The sequence below is a fragment of the Poecilia reticulata genome, linkage group LG6 (assembly GCF_000633615.1).
Source record: "Poecilia reticulata strain Guanapo linkage group LG6, Guppy_female_1.0+MT, whole genome shotgun sequence".
NCBI classification, from domain to species: domain Eukaryota; kingdom Metazoa; phylum Chordata; class Actinopteri; order Cyprinodontiformes; family Poeciliidae; genus Poecilia; species Poecilia reticulata.
The window spans coordinates 20,868,228-20,884,882 of record NC_024336.1 but is presented as its reverse complement, the minus strand read 5'-3'; the positions used below and the strand labels follow the sequence as shown (position 1 = coordinate 20,884,882).

Below are 16,655 nucleotides of genomic sequence, written 5' to 3'. Positions count from 1 at the left end.
TTATATTCTGGATTTCACATCTGATGGGAGGAGGGGGAGTTACACACTGGACATGTGGAAATAGTTTTGTCTGAACTGAGTTCTTTGATTATTTTTATTGTTTTAAATTGGTGTAGAAAAATACAAATCTMTTTCTTTTAAAGCTGTTTTGTAAATTTATAACTAGCTATACATTTCTGCTTACATAAATGACCTCCAATACCTTTTCTCCATTTTGTCTCTTATATTTAAGAAAATGCCTCTTCATGCTGTTTCTTTACTGTGGATTTGTGGTGAATGTCTTAAAAGTCTTGTTCGTGTCACAAAGTAACAGAATCACAATAAAGTCAATAAAAACGTCAAAAATATTTGTAGGATTATCATTTGGAAGCCACTTCAGAGGTAACAYTGCACTTCCAAATTGTCCTTTTTAGAAAGTTCCTAAAGATTAAACTCTTACACAGTAAAAAAGATACAACTGTGGTTAGACAAACATACGTCTCAAACTGAAAGAGTGTTTGCAGGCAGRWCAAGAGTTATAACAAGATCTAGAACGTTGTTGTGAGTAGGTTGTGTCATATGCTGAGTAAAAGACAAACATCTGAAGARGACAAAGAATCAGGCTGATTGTCAAGAAAAAATCCAAACAAGCCAAAGCAACAATTGCAGGAGAACCTTGTATGAACAAAGTATTTTATGGAACTAAATATTTTAGAGCAYCACAACAGAAATCCAACAGGGAGATCTGASTCAGTCTYGTTGAGGACCCWKATTYATTGAGWAAGGACAATTTTAATGAAGAGAAAACAGCATAAACAGCAGCATGAACAGCACAGCAGCTGACATGGAGTAACTAAAGCCAGGAGTATTTAAACAGGGGAGTCTGATTTGTGGATGGTATGCAGGGGAGCGAATTAACAAATGAGAAAAAAATGATCAAAAGACCAGGAAAGTGAAGCACTGAGGTAAAAGATTAACTAAAAACACAAAACACAGCAAAACCAAAAGATAAAGAAAGCAAAATCATCCAAAAAATATTCTCAAAGTCCAGCAGATCACAACAAAACCAGAGAGTATTTGAACTGGGATGGCTGGTTAATGGCAGGTCTGAAGTTGATTGACAGCGTAAAGGCCCTCCTCTTGGCTCTGATTGGTTGTTTCTGACCGGGAGCGTTGCATTTCTGCAGCTGTCTGTAAGAACACTGGGAGGAGAGAGAAGAGCAGGATGTTTCACAGAACATCTGTCTCATRGTATACTATGAAGATGCAGTGAAAATGTAAACAAATATGTAAAAAAAAAACCAAATCTTTACAAAAATTAATGGCAGCATAAAAACATGTTGGACAGTTTTAGTAAAAAATCAAAACAAAACAAAACAAAATAAATCAAAACAAAACGTCTGATTTTGAACTTATTCTGAAATGTTTTAACAGTTTTGTAATGTAAATTTTGATGTTAACATAAACTTTTTATATCTTGTTTTACGATGCAGGATCTTTGCTGAGGTTCTGGGGATTTTAGAGTGTCAATACACCTGAAAACGTTTTGTTCTCTCAGATCGAGATGATCGAGATCGAGAGATTCTGCACGAACGTACACCACATCTGTTTCCATATCGAGATAAAAATCAGTGAGGTTTCCCTTGCAGTGCGCTTGCTGCAGCAAATGTATCCTGACATTTGACCTTGTCCCACTTAAACAGATAACATCAGAAAAGCCATGGTTTGTTCCGATAGCATCGCAAGGAACTGCTGAGTTTTGATGCAGCCTGCATGCCTTATCTTCACCAAAAATCACACCGGCTGCCCACTTTCAGAACAAGAGGTGGGTGAATCTAGGTCAAAGAAAAAATTATGTTTGACTTCTTTTGTTGAGTAATATTGTAAATGTTGAGTAAGACGAGAGCAGGTTGTAAAACCTGAAGTTTTATTTAGCTTCAACAAATCAGAAACATTCTTAATGAACGTAACATTGATAAAACGTAATCTGATTTCATGAACATAATCCATATCCCCACATCTTAAATTCATTTTTAGTTTATATAAACAGAAAGATACATGGAAAGACTGATGTATAAATGAAAGATTAGCTGGGGTCAAAGATTGTATCCACAGCATCGGTACTTTCCTACAGTCTTGGTYTTTAGATGTTATCAGAGCCGTAAAGCCGGAGTGAAGCAAACTACAACTTGTTACACAAGACAGAGAAACACCGTGACAACACCCACTCTCACCACATGTTGATTATTTGGTTGCAGAGATGATATGCTGTGTTATTTATAATCCAGCTTTGCTGCTAATTCTGTTGAATGTTAGTTTTTCATTTGACCACGTCATCAGGACATAATCGGGACATTTTTGAATAAAAATCGTCTAGAGGATTTAATTTTCAAATGAGGTGTGACTGACAAACACCAGGGTAACTTCTGGGGTTCCACAGGGTTCTACACTGAGACAGCTGCTGTTTATTCTTGAGATTCCACATATTCAAAGAAGGATACTTCATAAAATGAATAACATAATGGGCCACCCTGAGCATCTCTTTCATGAGACTGTAACAACTCGATAGATAATCTTCAATCAGAGGTGTCTTCAGARCCGCTGCTATACTGACAGGTACAGGAGATTCTTTGTGCCCACAGCCATCAGCATCCACAAAAACCTCAGGTACATTGAGTTTAAACAAAATGCAATTTTCCCTTTGCTTAATAAAGTATTTCTGATCTGAAATGAATAGAAACAAACATGCATATATACTGTTGACACTATTATCTTCTTTACAACTAATCATTTTTACATTTAAAGGAATATTTTCTACCATCTATCTGTGTTTTCCACTTTTCTGAGATCAATTAGCTGGATTTAAACTCCTGTCACCAGCAGGATTGTCCAGCTTCTTGCGGGGATCCGTGTTCASATGGATGTGTCGYCCCTCCAGCGCGTTCTGGGTCTGGTCAGTGGGATGTAACAGAAATCCCTCCAGGATCCAAGTGACCCGGAACCCTTTTAATCAGGTGTCAAACCAGCTCCATTGAGCCTTTTCAGYGAGGAAGAGGTGGGCTTTAAGAGTCGTTAAATTGAGAGCTTCATTTCTTCACTCAGCTCCTTCTGCGTCAAAACAACACTGACTCTAATCTTTCCAATTCCATTTTCATCATTAATAAACTAGACACCCAGACTCTTCCACTTGAGGCACAGACAGTATGGATCCATCAAACTTCAATTTCAAACCAAACAAATATTTAATATATAAGTATACTTTAAATTCAGTGACAACCAAKTTATCTCAGTCATGTTCACGTCCAGTAAAAGTAACAGGAAACTTGTTGAGTCTAATTTCTTTCAATTAAAATGAATTTTAATATCAGAGTSTGTAAACTGAAATCTGTGTCTCAGATTCTTCTTTTAAACCTCAAGCAAACAAAAGTAAATACACAATCAGTGAGCAAACTCTGTCTTTTTTTTCCAGGATAAAAAGAAACCCCATGGAAATTAAAAACCTCTTTTTCAAGGGAGTCCTCGCCAAAAGGCAGCAGCAAATAAAACACAGAAACATAAACATAAAAAAAGGAAAATATCAAGCAAATGGTTTCTGCTGAAAACTGCTTCATACCTGGTGTCAATAAAGCGTCACATTCAGCTCAATTAAGACCAACAAAAGTCTAACGAGGTCCACTTGGCATTAATTAGACATGAAACAGCAATAAATAAATATTATGGGACACTTTTCACGCTGTTCACACACAATTAATGTCCAAATTGGCTTCTAGGATAAAAACTTCTTTCCAAAATGAACAAGGCAGCACAAATGTGGTTGGCTTAACCTGAATGGATAACAAAAAGAACAATGTTGTTTAAATAGACAAGCTCAAGATCACATCAACAGTCAAGCATGGTGTTGAAGGGGTGATGATGTGGGGTTTTATTCGACCTCCTTGAAGTCATTGAACATGATCTCCACGTGATAAGCCTCCCAGAGTCAAATGTAAAACTATTTGTCATCTGAAAAGGATCATCAATAGAAACAAAACCAGACAGCAGCAAACATGAAAAAAAAAGACCAGTTAAGGTATTGGAGTGGCCCTGTCAAAGTCCCAACCTAATCGAAAACCAGAGGTGGAGAGAATGTTTGTAAATCTCAGTACAACAAATTGTTTAATCTCTTAGTTAAAAGCTGTTAAATTGTAGGGTGAACTGACGGCCTTGAAAACCTTTCGCTGGAAACGGACTCCGCTGTTCTTTACTCTAGTGTGCACAAAGGATTTGCACGGTGGAAACAATCAGGAAAAAAACATTATGTAACTACACAGCAGATGGAGATGCTGCGTACGTCGGGTACTCAGGAAAAGGGTCACCACCAAATCCCCCAACTTCCTTTGGCCTGATTTCGAAGCATAGTTCATCGACGGCTGGTGAATTCCAAAAAAGTTCCCTTCAGCTCATGAATATGCAGATCTGAGCGCAATCAGGCTAATATAGGTCGAGGTTTCGAGGATGGATCATTTCAAACGTGCCGCCACCTTTGAAGAGAAGTAAACATGAAGACTCTCCTCACCGTGGGACTGCTGCTGCTGTTCGCCGTCTACTGCTGCAACGCGATGCGTAAGTCTGGCTCCTCTCTGCACCCCAACACACACAACAACCAGCAAACACTCACGGGTTTCTRATGTTTTAGCATTTTTATTGGTTCAAAAATAATTTTAGTGTGAAATTTTGTCTACAAGAGTGTAGACAAAATGCACATTTCAAAGGATGGTTTAATTTAAGGAGAAATACTATACAAACCAATCTGGTCATATGTGAAAATGTAATTGTCAATTATCTGTGTCACTACTAATAAGTCTTTTGTAGATTTTTTAGTAAGCTTATGCTGCAGAGATACTGTGACGCAATCTCACATGCAGATTTGTTTTAAAATCAGCCACAGTGAATCATTTTTGAGTGCCATCAACCTATATTATAATTCCTGACTTTGACTAGGCCACTCCAAAATCTTCATTTTGAGTCATTGATAGCTTGGTCTCTCTGGATCATTCTTCTGAGTAATCCCAGTGCTTGAGGTTGATCTCACAAAGTGACACGTCAGACATTCTCCTTAAAGATTTTCAGGTTTTTTTTCAGTTTCTGCTTATTTATTTATTGTTTATTGCACCGCTCTCTGAGACTCTAAGTAGAACGGGTCACATCAGAGAAAGAGAATACTTTAAGAAGTTGTTTTGGAGAGGAGGAAGTATATACAGAAGCGAAGAAATGAATTGATTGCACAGCTGAAAATGATCTCAAACGCTTTAAAATGGAAAAATAAAAGCACAAACAAAACAAACGATGAGCTTCGGATGGTGCTGAAGCAACTAGATGAAGCCAAGAAATTGATAAGAAACATCAAATGTAAGTTTTACTGTTGGAAAAAGATTGCATGGCCTGGAGAACACATGAGGCAAAATAAAAATTTTCAAGTGATTAAAGCAAAATTCTTTGTTTTGGGCCAAGCGATACAACACTGTATTCCAGTGGAATCACACTACAAAGCATGGTGGCTGTTGAATCACGGTATGGGGACGGCTCTCTTATTATATCCTGTTTTTATACTTTCTACATACCAGGGATCGTTGGTTGCACATTAAATCGGCCAGTTGATAAATCGGTCATTTTCCTTAATTTTGTGAGATCAGCGATTGATAGGTCGATATTTACACGTGAAGCCGATCTTATCTAATCTTATCTATCGGCAGCGGCGCAACTACACATTATTCAGGTGGATCCGAAAACATAAATCGCACCCCCGCTCTACCCCCCAGGGAAGGTACGTCAGGGTGAAGGAACGTAGAAAACAAACGCTCTCTCTACCCCCTCCCCACCCCCCCACCTTTTGCGCCACTGTCTACAGGTTTAGCTCACACACCAATCCACCAGGTCAAGTTGCCAACTCAGCGACTTTCTTGCTATATTTGTAATGCATGCTATAATACATTTCCGACAATATCGGAATCGGCAGGTCAGCTTTTTTATAGATCTGTAATTGGAAACTGCAATCAGCACAACCCTATTTTGCATTYGTCAAAATGTCTGAAGATGTAGTTTTCCCTCCTATTTTGAATAAGAAATGCTCTTAAAATAATTGAATTACTCCAAGCAAAGCAGCATCAAATACAATACAATACAAAATCAAACATGCAGAGCTAAAACCAGGAAGTATCGTTGGGGACACAGAAAACTTTCCAAACGTCCACGGTTGTAATGACTGTTCAGAGGAAGATCCTGACGCAAAAACGTTCTCACATGTGGTGGTCATACAACTAATTTCACAGGAGACCGACATCTTCCAACATTTTCAAAACTTTCTCTTTTATAATCTAGAAAAGTCACAAATGGCATGTAGGAAGATGCAGTTTTCAAAAAAAATAATAATTTAGATTAAAAATGACAACMYGGGAACGATCTCCGCTTCCAGTCCACTGGGTCATAAGTTGGTTTTAAGTTTTAGTCAGTAAATGTTTGCATCTGACTTGAGGAAACGTTTTACTCATGAAAAAAAATGCAGTTACAGCAGGTCATGATTTATTTATCCTTGTAAACTCATTCTTAAATTCTCTTTCCAGCTCAGGGACCAAACGCCTTGAAGCCCGGGAAGTGCTGCTTCAACTTCTTCACAGGCAGGATTCCCGTCGGCGAGATTCGGTCCATCGCCAAAACTCAYGAGAGCTGCACCAAACGAGGATTTGTGTAAGTTTTTGTCTCGCTGATAATCCAGGTTCATGCAAAGAGCTTTTGAGTTAAAGCAGATTTATCCTTCTACAGGATCAACACCCCTCGAGGAGACTACTGTGTGAACATGAACCAGAAATGGGCCATCAAAGCTTTCCTGAATACCCCGAAAGAAGTCGCTGCGTTCACTTCGCTTCCGGTCAAAACAGCATGAATGACGTCACTCAGCAGTGTCACAGCGGGGCTCAAAACGTTCTGTTCATCACTGAGGAACAGAACGTTCCTCAAAACAGTTGACAGATTTTGACTGTAATCTTACGTATAACCTAAATATGTATTATTTTACTTTGTATGCAGCTTACACATAAATATATATTAACAGTGCTACTTCTGATACTTTACTATTAAAGTTCTATTTCACAAGAATGAGACTTGGTTCATTAATAAATTGCAGAACAGCGAAATGTTATGAATTTAGTGAGTAAGCAAGTAAACTTTATTTATATAGCATCTTTTATGGGTCAGAAACCACAAAGTGCTTTACAAAATATATTGAATAAAAAAAAAAAATGAGTTTCAAAATAAATGGCAAACTACAAAATTTTCAATTTTGCATTAYTGCATGAAGCTCTGTAATAATCTTGATTTGGTAGATATGTAATGACTTTAGAAAGTGGATTTAAAAATACTCTGTGCAAACAAAAATCATTAAATGTATGTTTTCCTCCTATTCACTTTATACAGCAAATTACTGAAATACAATTTGATATTCTTTTCTACAGAWATGCACATGTGGACAAGTGGCTTGGGAAAATTCAAAACTAAATGTTTATACGATAATCTTAATCTTTTCCAGGAAAAAAAACCCCTCAGAAATTGCAATAGAAAGKTGGAAATGCTTAAAATTCAAGTGTTTATAGAGAAAAACCCAGAAGCAGATGTTGTTAAAGCATAACTTTAATATTAACCATGTACAGTTAAGAGACAGAACACATGATAAAGAGAAGAAACGGTATTTATATATAAAAAGAAAATATTACAAATAAAAAATACAGCTAAACTGATGCGTTCGGGTCAGTYGTTGAAATTCCTTACGATTTCAGATTTGATGCAAAATAATGAAAAAGGTCTTGAAGGGGACAGATGGATGTGTTTACAGATGGTTTAAGATGCAATGCAAAACAGAGGAGGAGAAACAAACGGAGCAGCCTCATGTGAAGACAGATGCATGTAGTTAACGCTTTATGTGCTGCAGGTTTGTCCCTTTATTGATCGACTCAACACAAAATCAAAGACTTTATATTCAGCTGTACATAATTTTTTTTTTATATGAAAATAAAACATTACAACTCTGAGGAAAAACTGGAGATTTTAATCATATGAACTTTATCAACTCAAAAAAGGCGTTTTTTATTTGGAAAAAATGTTTTTTTTTTTTTTTTTTAACACTTTGGTTCATTGGGCAAGTTTTCTTTAAATGGTCATAATTTTGTAATTTGGCCAAAATGTGGAGATGAAGATTCAGGTCTATGACAACAACCGTCACACACACACGCACGCACACACCACGATATTAAAAACATTTCTATTTACGGCGACGTGGAGAGATTTCACACCAATTTGGCTTTTGCATAACGTCTTAAACAGATGGAAGTAAAAATATATGCGAGCAGAAGAACGTGCCCGTCTTTGTTTTGTTTCATTTGAACAAAAATCTCTACATTATCGAGTATTTGATAAAGTAACACAGACCTGCCACCGCACAGTGAATCATGTCGAAACACCCCGACCTGCCAGAAGCCACAACTTCACACCTGATTATTTATAGAAACCGGTTTTAATTTGAGATGTGTTGAGGAAAAAAAACGTAGCAAAAATTAATCATTCTGTTTTATTATGGAAAAAAAAATGTACACAAGTATGCAATCCTTAAATTTATGGATTTAAAAATGTGAAATTCATCATATAAAAAGAAAAAAAAACATTTTGATTTAAACTGGTTAACTGGACAAAAAAAAAGCTAAATACAAGAGCATTATATTTCATTTAAATGTGATCTTTGCGTTTGTTAACAGAAGACATTTTTAACAAGAAAAAAAAAAAAGGTTATTTTGGGGGGGAATCTTTTGTCAACATACGTTTTAAAACTCAGATACCGTTATAGAATCATATTTTCCTAGTTTTAGCTACTCTTTTCTTCGAAAGAAGTAAAATCCTGAGGCAGATGGAGATGTTGTAGCAGACATGAGCTGAAGGTTAAACATCTTGGCTAACTAGTCTGTCTGCAGCTGGAGGAAGCAGGTCCTGATGGAGCATTTCTCTGAGCCACATCTACCTGACCTCGCTGCAAATCGCTCAGCGAGTTCTTAAGATGTCAAATTCACAACAGTTAAAGGAAACCGTTCGCTCATCTGCAGACCTGTGAACAACTACACATTTACAAATGGCTATGCACGGTCCCTGCCACGCGTCAACTCCGAGGAAGTCCCCTCTTTGTCAAGAAATATGGGAAAATAGAAAAGCGCAAACATGCATTCCTCATGAGAACCAGAAGCGCTGCAGAGGCGAGTCTCTGCTTGTGTGTCGTGTGATATGAGGAGGTTGAAGCTGATTTCTGACTGAGTGTGCGGTCTCAGGCCCACATGACACGAAGACTTCAGAGGAGATGGAGAGGAAGAAGAGCTTGAAACCAAACCGGGAGGCCGACTCGGGCTTTAAAAGATTTTTCCTTTCTTCTTGTTCTTCTCCATTGTCCTGAGAGGGAAATAAGCAAATTATGTTACAAACAGAAAAAAAAAATTTCTACCTAGAGATGTGAATATTTTAAATAACRAAAGACATTTAAAAAGCACAATTTGTTAAGAATTACTTTAAAAATTTGTGTAGAATATTCCTTTTAATGCCTGTAAGCAGTATTTGTAAATAAGGACGACAATAAAATCCATGTTCAAATAAACTCTGATGTTTTATCAAACTGTGTTTACCTTTCACATGTGRTTTTACTCCATTTACAATGAAAAGTATGACTAAATAACGTTTGRATAAATGTGRGTCAGATTCTTAAAAAGGTCACCAGGGGGTCACTTGTTTGTCTTAAGCAGAGGATCATAAAGTCACTTCAAACATCACAGCATTTACAACGTTTTAGAAGAACAGAAGGTGAAAACATGACGTTGAGGTGTTACTGACTTGGAGGCGTCCAGTTTCTGCTGCTCCAGGATTCTTTGCTGAGCTTCCCAGTTGGCCTTCTCGTCCTCAAACACTCGCCTCTTCTCCTCCAGCTCTTTGTACTGCGCCTCCAGGTTCCTCTTCATCTGCTCGTGGCGCCTCTCCAGCTTTGGATTAAAAACAGCAGTGTCACTCTGACGCCCTAAATTAAGCCCAACTCTAGATGCCGCCACTGAACRGCTGGAAATGGGAGCTAATGAGAATTAGCAAGAATGGTGCAGTTTTCAGTAAACGGTTTCATTGTTACCCTCATTTCCATGCCTCTTTTTAATTTGTTTAATAATGAAATATAATGTTTATCAATTAAAATAAGTTCCTGCTGATTTGAAACTTCTGTTTCTTCAGTGTGAGCAGCACACCAACCTCAGCCTCTGAATCCTTCAGCTTCTGCTTCTTCTCCTTAACCTTCATTTCAAAGACCTGCTCCATCTCTGCCTCCATCTTCTTCATCTTCATCACGTGCTCCCTGCGCTCCTCCTCCATCTGAGCCAGAGGACTTCTGTGGGTCATGGAAATAAAGATTAAGGTAGTCGCAGAGCTGCACCCTGGAAACYGATCTGGAGCTCTGAGTAACTCCTGATGTGAACAACTTCATAAATCACAAAACAAGCAGAATTTCAGTGTTTTCATATCTGCACAGATATTTAGTCATTTCTCTTTTCCTGTGTAATTTTGAACACTAAGGTCTTACTTTGTGAGTTGTCCCTTGGCCTTTGAGGTGTCCACACCGTTGCAGGTGACGGCGGCCAGTTTCTTACTGCGATAGTTCTCGTAGTGGACGTTGTTGGTGACGTCCTTCAGGTCCTGCATGTGGGTCCTTTGGAAGGACAGAAAGACAACAGACAGACATGAATGTCTCCCAAATACACCAGAATATTTAAGGATTTCTCAAACATGCATGAAAGAATCAAAGCACGTGGGAATAACGTTATAAACTGATGAAAAGTAAAAAAAAATATATATAAAAAAAGTACATTTTACATGATACCCTCCCCTGATTCCTCTACAAGGAGTTAGATATTAGATATTAAAAATAAAACAAAGAAAAAACAAAAACGTATGATTACAATCTAAAACAAAACCTCCATTGTGGACATGATTAAAGATTATTTTTTAAATGTAATTGTAATTTAAAAAAGTAGTGCAAAATTAGCATTTTAATAATGAAAAGTTTCGTTTTTACGACATTTCCTTTGATATCTTCATTGTTTTTAATGTGATTTATATCTTTCCCCCTCATTCTTAAATGTCCCATTTGAAATTTGCCAAGAAAAAACTTTCCTTTAAGGATGACTGTGAAAATAAATGCATTTTCCATCAACACCTAAATGTAATGAAATAGATAATTTATCACAATTTATATTTTTTTTGGGTCACTTATATAAAACAAACTCGTTATAGGGCTAAACGCCACTAATTTAAAATAAATAATGCACACATTTCTGACACAACTAATTGTTCTACTTAGTTTAATAAATGTATGAAAACTCCCACATTTTCTTTTCTGTAAATGCCTCAGCAAACAGGCGTTTGATCTGATTTGCGTTTTGGAAAAATGTGTTTAATCTCAATTTCCACTTTTTCTACCAGACTCATCATTCTATTAATGAAGCTGCAGCACTTTCTTTTATCCATCTCTTGGACTAAAACAAAGCGATTACATTCAGAGCCAGCAGGACGAATTTAAAGTGCTGAAGTAAAGCTGCGTTTCTCACCGGATCAGCATGTTGCGCAGCACCGTGAAGTCGCAGTGCTCTCCATTCTCCACTGAAACAAAGCGACAAAGAGGAAAACGCGGCAGCAGTGAGAGACACAAACATATTAACATTGATGCCTCCCATCAAATCCATCTTCAGTTCGTCTCAGAGGAAACTGAGGCAGAAACTTGAATATCTAGCAGCTTCTGCAGTGGATTTCCAGTCGTCTGGGATTTGTTTGCTCTCCAAACAGACCGAGACCAACACGATGTTCAGGATGTTATTTACAGAGTAGCTGGAGCATGGGTTGAGTAATGTTACAATAAAACAGAGATATTAAAATGGAAATAGTTATTTAACTAGAAGACAACATGTTCATTCATTCAGCAGTTCTAGAGGATGGGGTCTACATTCAACGAGGTCTGTTCAGGTGGCGCCTGTGTTTAAAGTGTGAGTGGCATCAGTTGTAGTAACACGTTTGCAGRAAACAAAGGGCAGAAGAATCACAGACCGTGATCAGATAGGATGGTTTCATCTAGTTTTTAAGTCATATTTTAAAGCATCAGCATACATGCTGCAGTTTCCTCCCCCAATCATGTCTGAAATAATTCCAGAGAAGAAAAAAAGTCTTACAGCAAATTTTATTGTTTGAATGGTTTCATTAAAATGAGCCTAGCTTCAGGGCTACTAAAGTTTTTAAATGAAAGTCTTCTCACAKAGCAAAACACTCAAAGTCAACGAGCCTCTGAGGGAATCTGTAKGTGCACTGCTGCCACCTACAGGACAACCTGAGGACAAACCTCTGCTTAATCATTAATGATAAATTGGTAAATCTGCTGGACTCCAGCCAAAACAGACCAAACAATGCTAAACCCAAACCTGCAGGAATCAGCAATTATAYATGTATATATCTYAACTGATCCACTTCACATCTACATTACATTGTATTGGTTTATCAGATAAAATACCAGTACATTGTATTTAACTTTGTGATTATTTTATATATTTATATATATAAAAAAAGGTGAAAATGAAGTCTTTCGGGAACTACATGTAAAAAAAACCCAAACGTCAAGACCAACACTGGAACCAGTTTGAACTAATCTGGCATTTGATACAAAAATGTAACTTTCGCATGTTTTCAGTTTTGTTTATGCAGGAAAAGAAGCGCGTCCCATCCGATCACAGTTCTTTACTGGACTCACAGACGCAACACAGACAGAGGTGTTGTGGGTCATACAACAGCAAACACAGCTGCTCACACGTCACGGTTCGGTTAGATACTGAGACAAAGACGACAGGGTTATGAGGTCAGACGGGATTCTGGAAAAGGACTGCAGATGGACTACTGGCTCAGGTTGAACACGGTGGATCTCCAAGCCTCCTCTTCATTCAGAATGTTGCTCCTTCTAGTTTAGCCTCCAACCAACTCAGCAGCACATCATCACCAGTGGGGGGAGGAAGAAGGAGGACACCTTACCATTGATGAAACTTAAGCTGACGTTGCCCTTGGCCTTCCAAACCAGCCATTGACCTCCTGTCTCTTCTAGAGGAGGGAGCTCTGACGAAGGGGAGGGGTATGGTTTTTGAGTTACTGTGTGCGCCCAGCGAGGGGCTAAATCTGGGTCTGGAGCTGCTGGGATTGATGCGGCTCACACGTGGCCCAGAACTGGCCAGCATTTGGCCCAGATTCAGCCCGGCTCAAACACCAAAACCTGCATGTGACCAAACTGACTGGCTAAGGAGCACAGGTGTCTGTAGGAGGTGGGAGGAGGGGTGTGGTGGTTGGAYGGGGGTRTTTTAGGAGGTTTTGTGCATGACCAGCAGGGGGTGCAAGCCTCAGTAAGGGACCAGGAAGAGGAGCTATGTGGGGTTGAAGGTCAAAGAGAAAAAAAAAAAAGCTTCAGCTATGAAAATAAAGATTTTATATATTAATAAATGACAGAAAACACCTGATTGCTGCTGCTGCTTGGTTGTGTCATATAATTTTACTAAAATTAACCAATCAGAATACAGTTCCAAATGAATCAGGTATTTTCAGTGCTTTTATATACTAGACTGGGTTCACTTAGGCTATGATGATGAACTGCATTAGWTAAATGAAAAAAAGAGGACAGCCTTTTATTTAATACATGCAGAACTACATTTGAGCAGGACGTCTTTCCACGAAGTTAAAGCTCCAACATTCAAACTCTGCGAATGCTAATGAGTGAACATTTATGACAAGCCACGCGTTACCTCGTTTCCCTAAACGAGCCACTACATGGCCTGCTAGTACACCAACATACCCTCAGTTATTCATGAAACTACAAGCAATGTGTTAGCGCATGTTGGATTCCAGTCCTTGATCCAAAGACACAGCAGGGCCTTCTCACCATCCTCCCTCCGCACCATTCAGCTCAGCCTGCGGCGTCACAAGCTGAGCTGCAGGGTGAGTCGGGGCTCACGATTAAGAGCGATGGCGACATGTTTAAACGCCCTGGGAGCAAAGAAGGAAACCGCAACGTTAGGGTGACGTTTCTGTTACAGATGGGGATTCAGCACCAAAACAGCCTCTGGTTCTCTCCATGATAATTTACAGCATCAGACCTGGGAATAAACCTCATCTCCGGGCAGGGCTAAGACTTTTACTGCTTAAAAAATATATCTTTCAGCTCTTTTTCAAGCAGTTTGCACACTGTGTTAGCAAGCAGCATCATGAAAAACACCTTGCAGGATCTTGTAATACGTCAAGAAGGTGGAGGCAAGTTGCTGGGAGAACTAAGACCAATACACTAGCTCATTCAGACCGATCTGAAAGGCGAATGTATACTAGATCCATCTGGATAAGCTTATGTCAGAGATTACGCATAATTAATTTACTGAAGTGCGAAGGAGACTTTTAGTCTATAACCCAAGTCTGATTCGAGCATTGGTTGGACCATCAGCCTAATGATGTGACAGCAAAGCAAATGAAAAGTGGAGGGAAAAGGAGGGAAGGGCAGATTCTGACAGGAGGGAGGTGGGAGTTTACATCGAGGCAAGAGGCGTGGGGGTAAAAAGTGAGGATGAAATAAAGTGAAAGATGGTTTTGTTTACCAAAAATGCCCTCTGTCAGTCATGGAATAGAGTAGACAAAGAACAAAAAAAAAGGAAAAAAAAAGAGAGAAAAGAAAGAATGAAACAGTGAAAGACTGATACATGGTCAACCACAAAGTAACAAAAAAGGTATTTCACTTTATTTTCTTGAGAATAAACACAGAGTATCGACTTCCTGGAACATCAACGACAGAAAGGAAAAGAGGAACAGTTCATAGCGGCTGATAGTGAGGATGTGTGATGTACCAGAGGACTCTGGGTCTTTTCTCCTTTTCCAGAATCCCTATCAGGATCAACTCTACCAAACAAGTGTGAACAAGGGCGCAGAAGGGAAGTGAGGTGGGAAATAACTAACCGGATAACCTCTCACTTGTCAAAATTCAACACTTTAAACATCAAATCTGTGTTTAAGYCGATRGCTCAGGCTAAAAACGATTCATAAACACAGCAATGGTTAAACAGGAAATCAAAGAGTGATGTAGGCGAGTTCAGTCCAGGGAGTTTTGGTTTGATTTACGATTAACACATTTTTTTCTGACTTGGTAAATGGATTTCTTCTTCTTTGTAATGAAGTTTGATTGGACAAAAAGAGCCACAGAGCCTATGGTTCCCCTCTGGGGATTTAGCTTTTTGTCAATTCCAATTAGACTGAATGGCTTAAAAACAAATCAGGTATTTACATCACAAAGTTATACAACTATACTAAACTTACTCTGACAGTAAGTTTAATACTGTAGGTAGTTTAAAAAAATAGGTTTAAACTGTCCTATTATTATGCTGAATATGGACTCTATATGTACTTGTAAACAATCCCTTAAACAATCATAGCAGCTCTAAATAAGGTTTGGCTAATCAACATTTTGACAAGTTAATGCATTACCCGGTAATAAACACACAGAGTGGACACAAAGGGACACTGTGGAGAACATGCATYGTGTGCCATTCTTTCTGGAAAAATCATGCCTCATCCATCCAAGCAGGAAGTACAGCCTGTGGGATACTTCCCAAACACTTTAAACAGCGACATGTTTGAGCCTCTTTCTGGCACGACTCCCTGGCTGACAGAGTGCAGTGAGAGTTCACACAGAACCAAATTAGAAACCTTACAGAAACTTAAAACACTACGTGGGTTTCTCATCCKTTCGGTTTAGCCAAACACCGCTTCTAGTCGCGTTCACAAACTCGGAGCCTTTTTGCTCTCTTCCAGACCTGGCCCTGAGTGAACCTACCTTCTGCCACGCCCCATGGGTACTGGCGACCTCTGACCTTCTTGCCGTTCACCTCTACAACCACATTGCTGCCAACCACAGCCAAAGGCATCTTTTCCTAAAAGGAGAGAACGAAAAACAGCGACATACAAAAAAACAAACAAGAAAAAGTTGATTTCAGAATTTACAATCTTGCAAGGTTACTTGGTTCCTTCAACTGGCCAAACTGGGAATGTCTTTGGGTTTGGACAAAGTGAAAGCTCATGAAACACATCTGAACATAATCTTTTCTGCATGATGATGACGGCAACACCAAGTGGAAAACACAGCCTGCTGTACGCCGGCCTGCATCCGGCGAAGGCTCCACATGTCCCACAATTTGACGTGCAGATGGGAGCGATTACAGCCTGTTGTGTTCTCTATTTAGTGATATTGTAAGTCAACTGGTCAAACAGGTGGGTGTTACTTCATTAATATTTCACTACTCTATGTTTCTAGTAATCATAATGCACATGATTAATGTAGTTTCATATTGAAATGATTTCGAGTGTTGTGCGTTTTTGCAAATGTGACCTGAAGATTCTGTTTTRCACTATAAAATAGTTATGTGGTATTTTATGTGATGGGAGCAGTAATGGTTCCATAAATCTAGAACATGTTCTGACCTTATATGACACTGGAACGAAATCAGGAAACTAAGAGGAGAGAAGGTGTTTGAATCTTTATATTGTGGAGACGTTTGGAAGTGTGTTTGATCTTT

At 38.7% G+C, this 16,655-nt stretch overlaps 1 protein-coding gene across 1 annotated transcript in view; it reads right to left on the bottom strand.

The window, feature by feature from the left end:
• Nucleotides 1-8,721: 8,721 nt before the first annotated feature.
• LOC103466361 (septin-7-like) overlaps nucleotides 8,722-16,655 on the bottom strand; it is a 37,160-nt gene continuing 29,226 nt past the window's right edge. The window contains exons 7-13 of the mRNA XM_008411875.2: nucleotides 15,917-16,013; nucleotides 14,688-14,699; nucleotides 11,628-11,679; nucleotides 10,604-10,729; nucleotides 10,276-10,411; nucleotides 9,874-10,019; nucleotides 8,722-9,438 (exon numbers count right to left, since the gene is read on the bottom strand). Of these exons, the coding sequence (XP_008410097.1) occupies nucleotides 9,399-9,438; nucleotides 9,874-10,019; nucleotides 10,276-10,411; nucleotides 10,604-10,729; nucleotides 11,628-11,679; nucleotides 14,688-14,699; nucleotides 15,917-16,013 (609 nt within the window). The 3' untranslated portion in view covers nucleotides 8,722-9,398. The remainder of the gene's footprint in view (nucleotides 9,439-9,873; nucleotides 10,020-10,275; nucleotides 10,412-10,603; nucleotides 10,730-11,627; nucleotides 11,680-14,687; nucleotides 14,700-15,916; nucleotides 16,014-16,655) is intronic.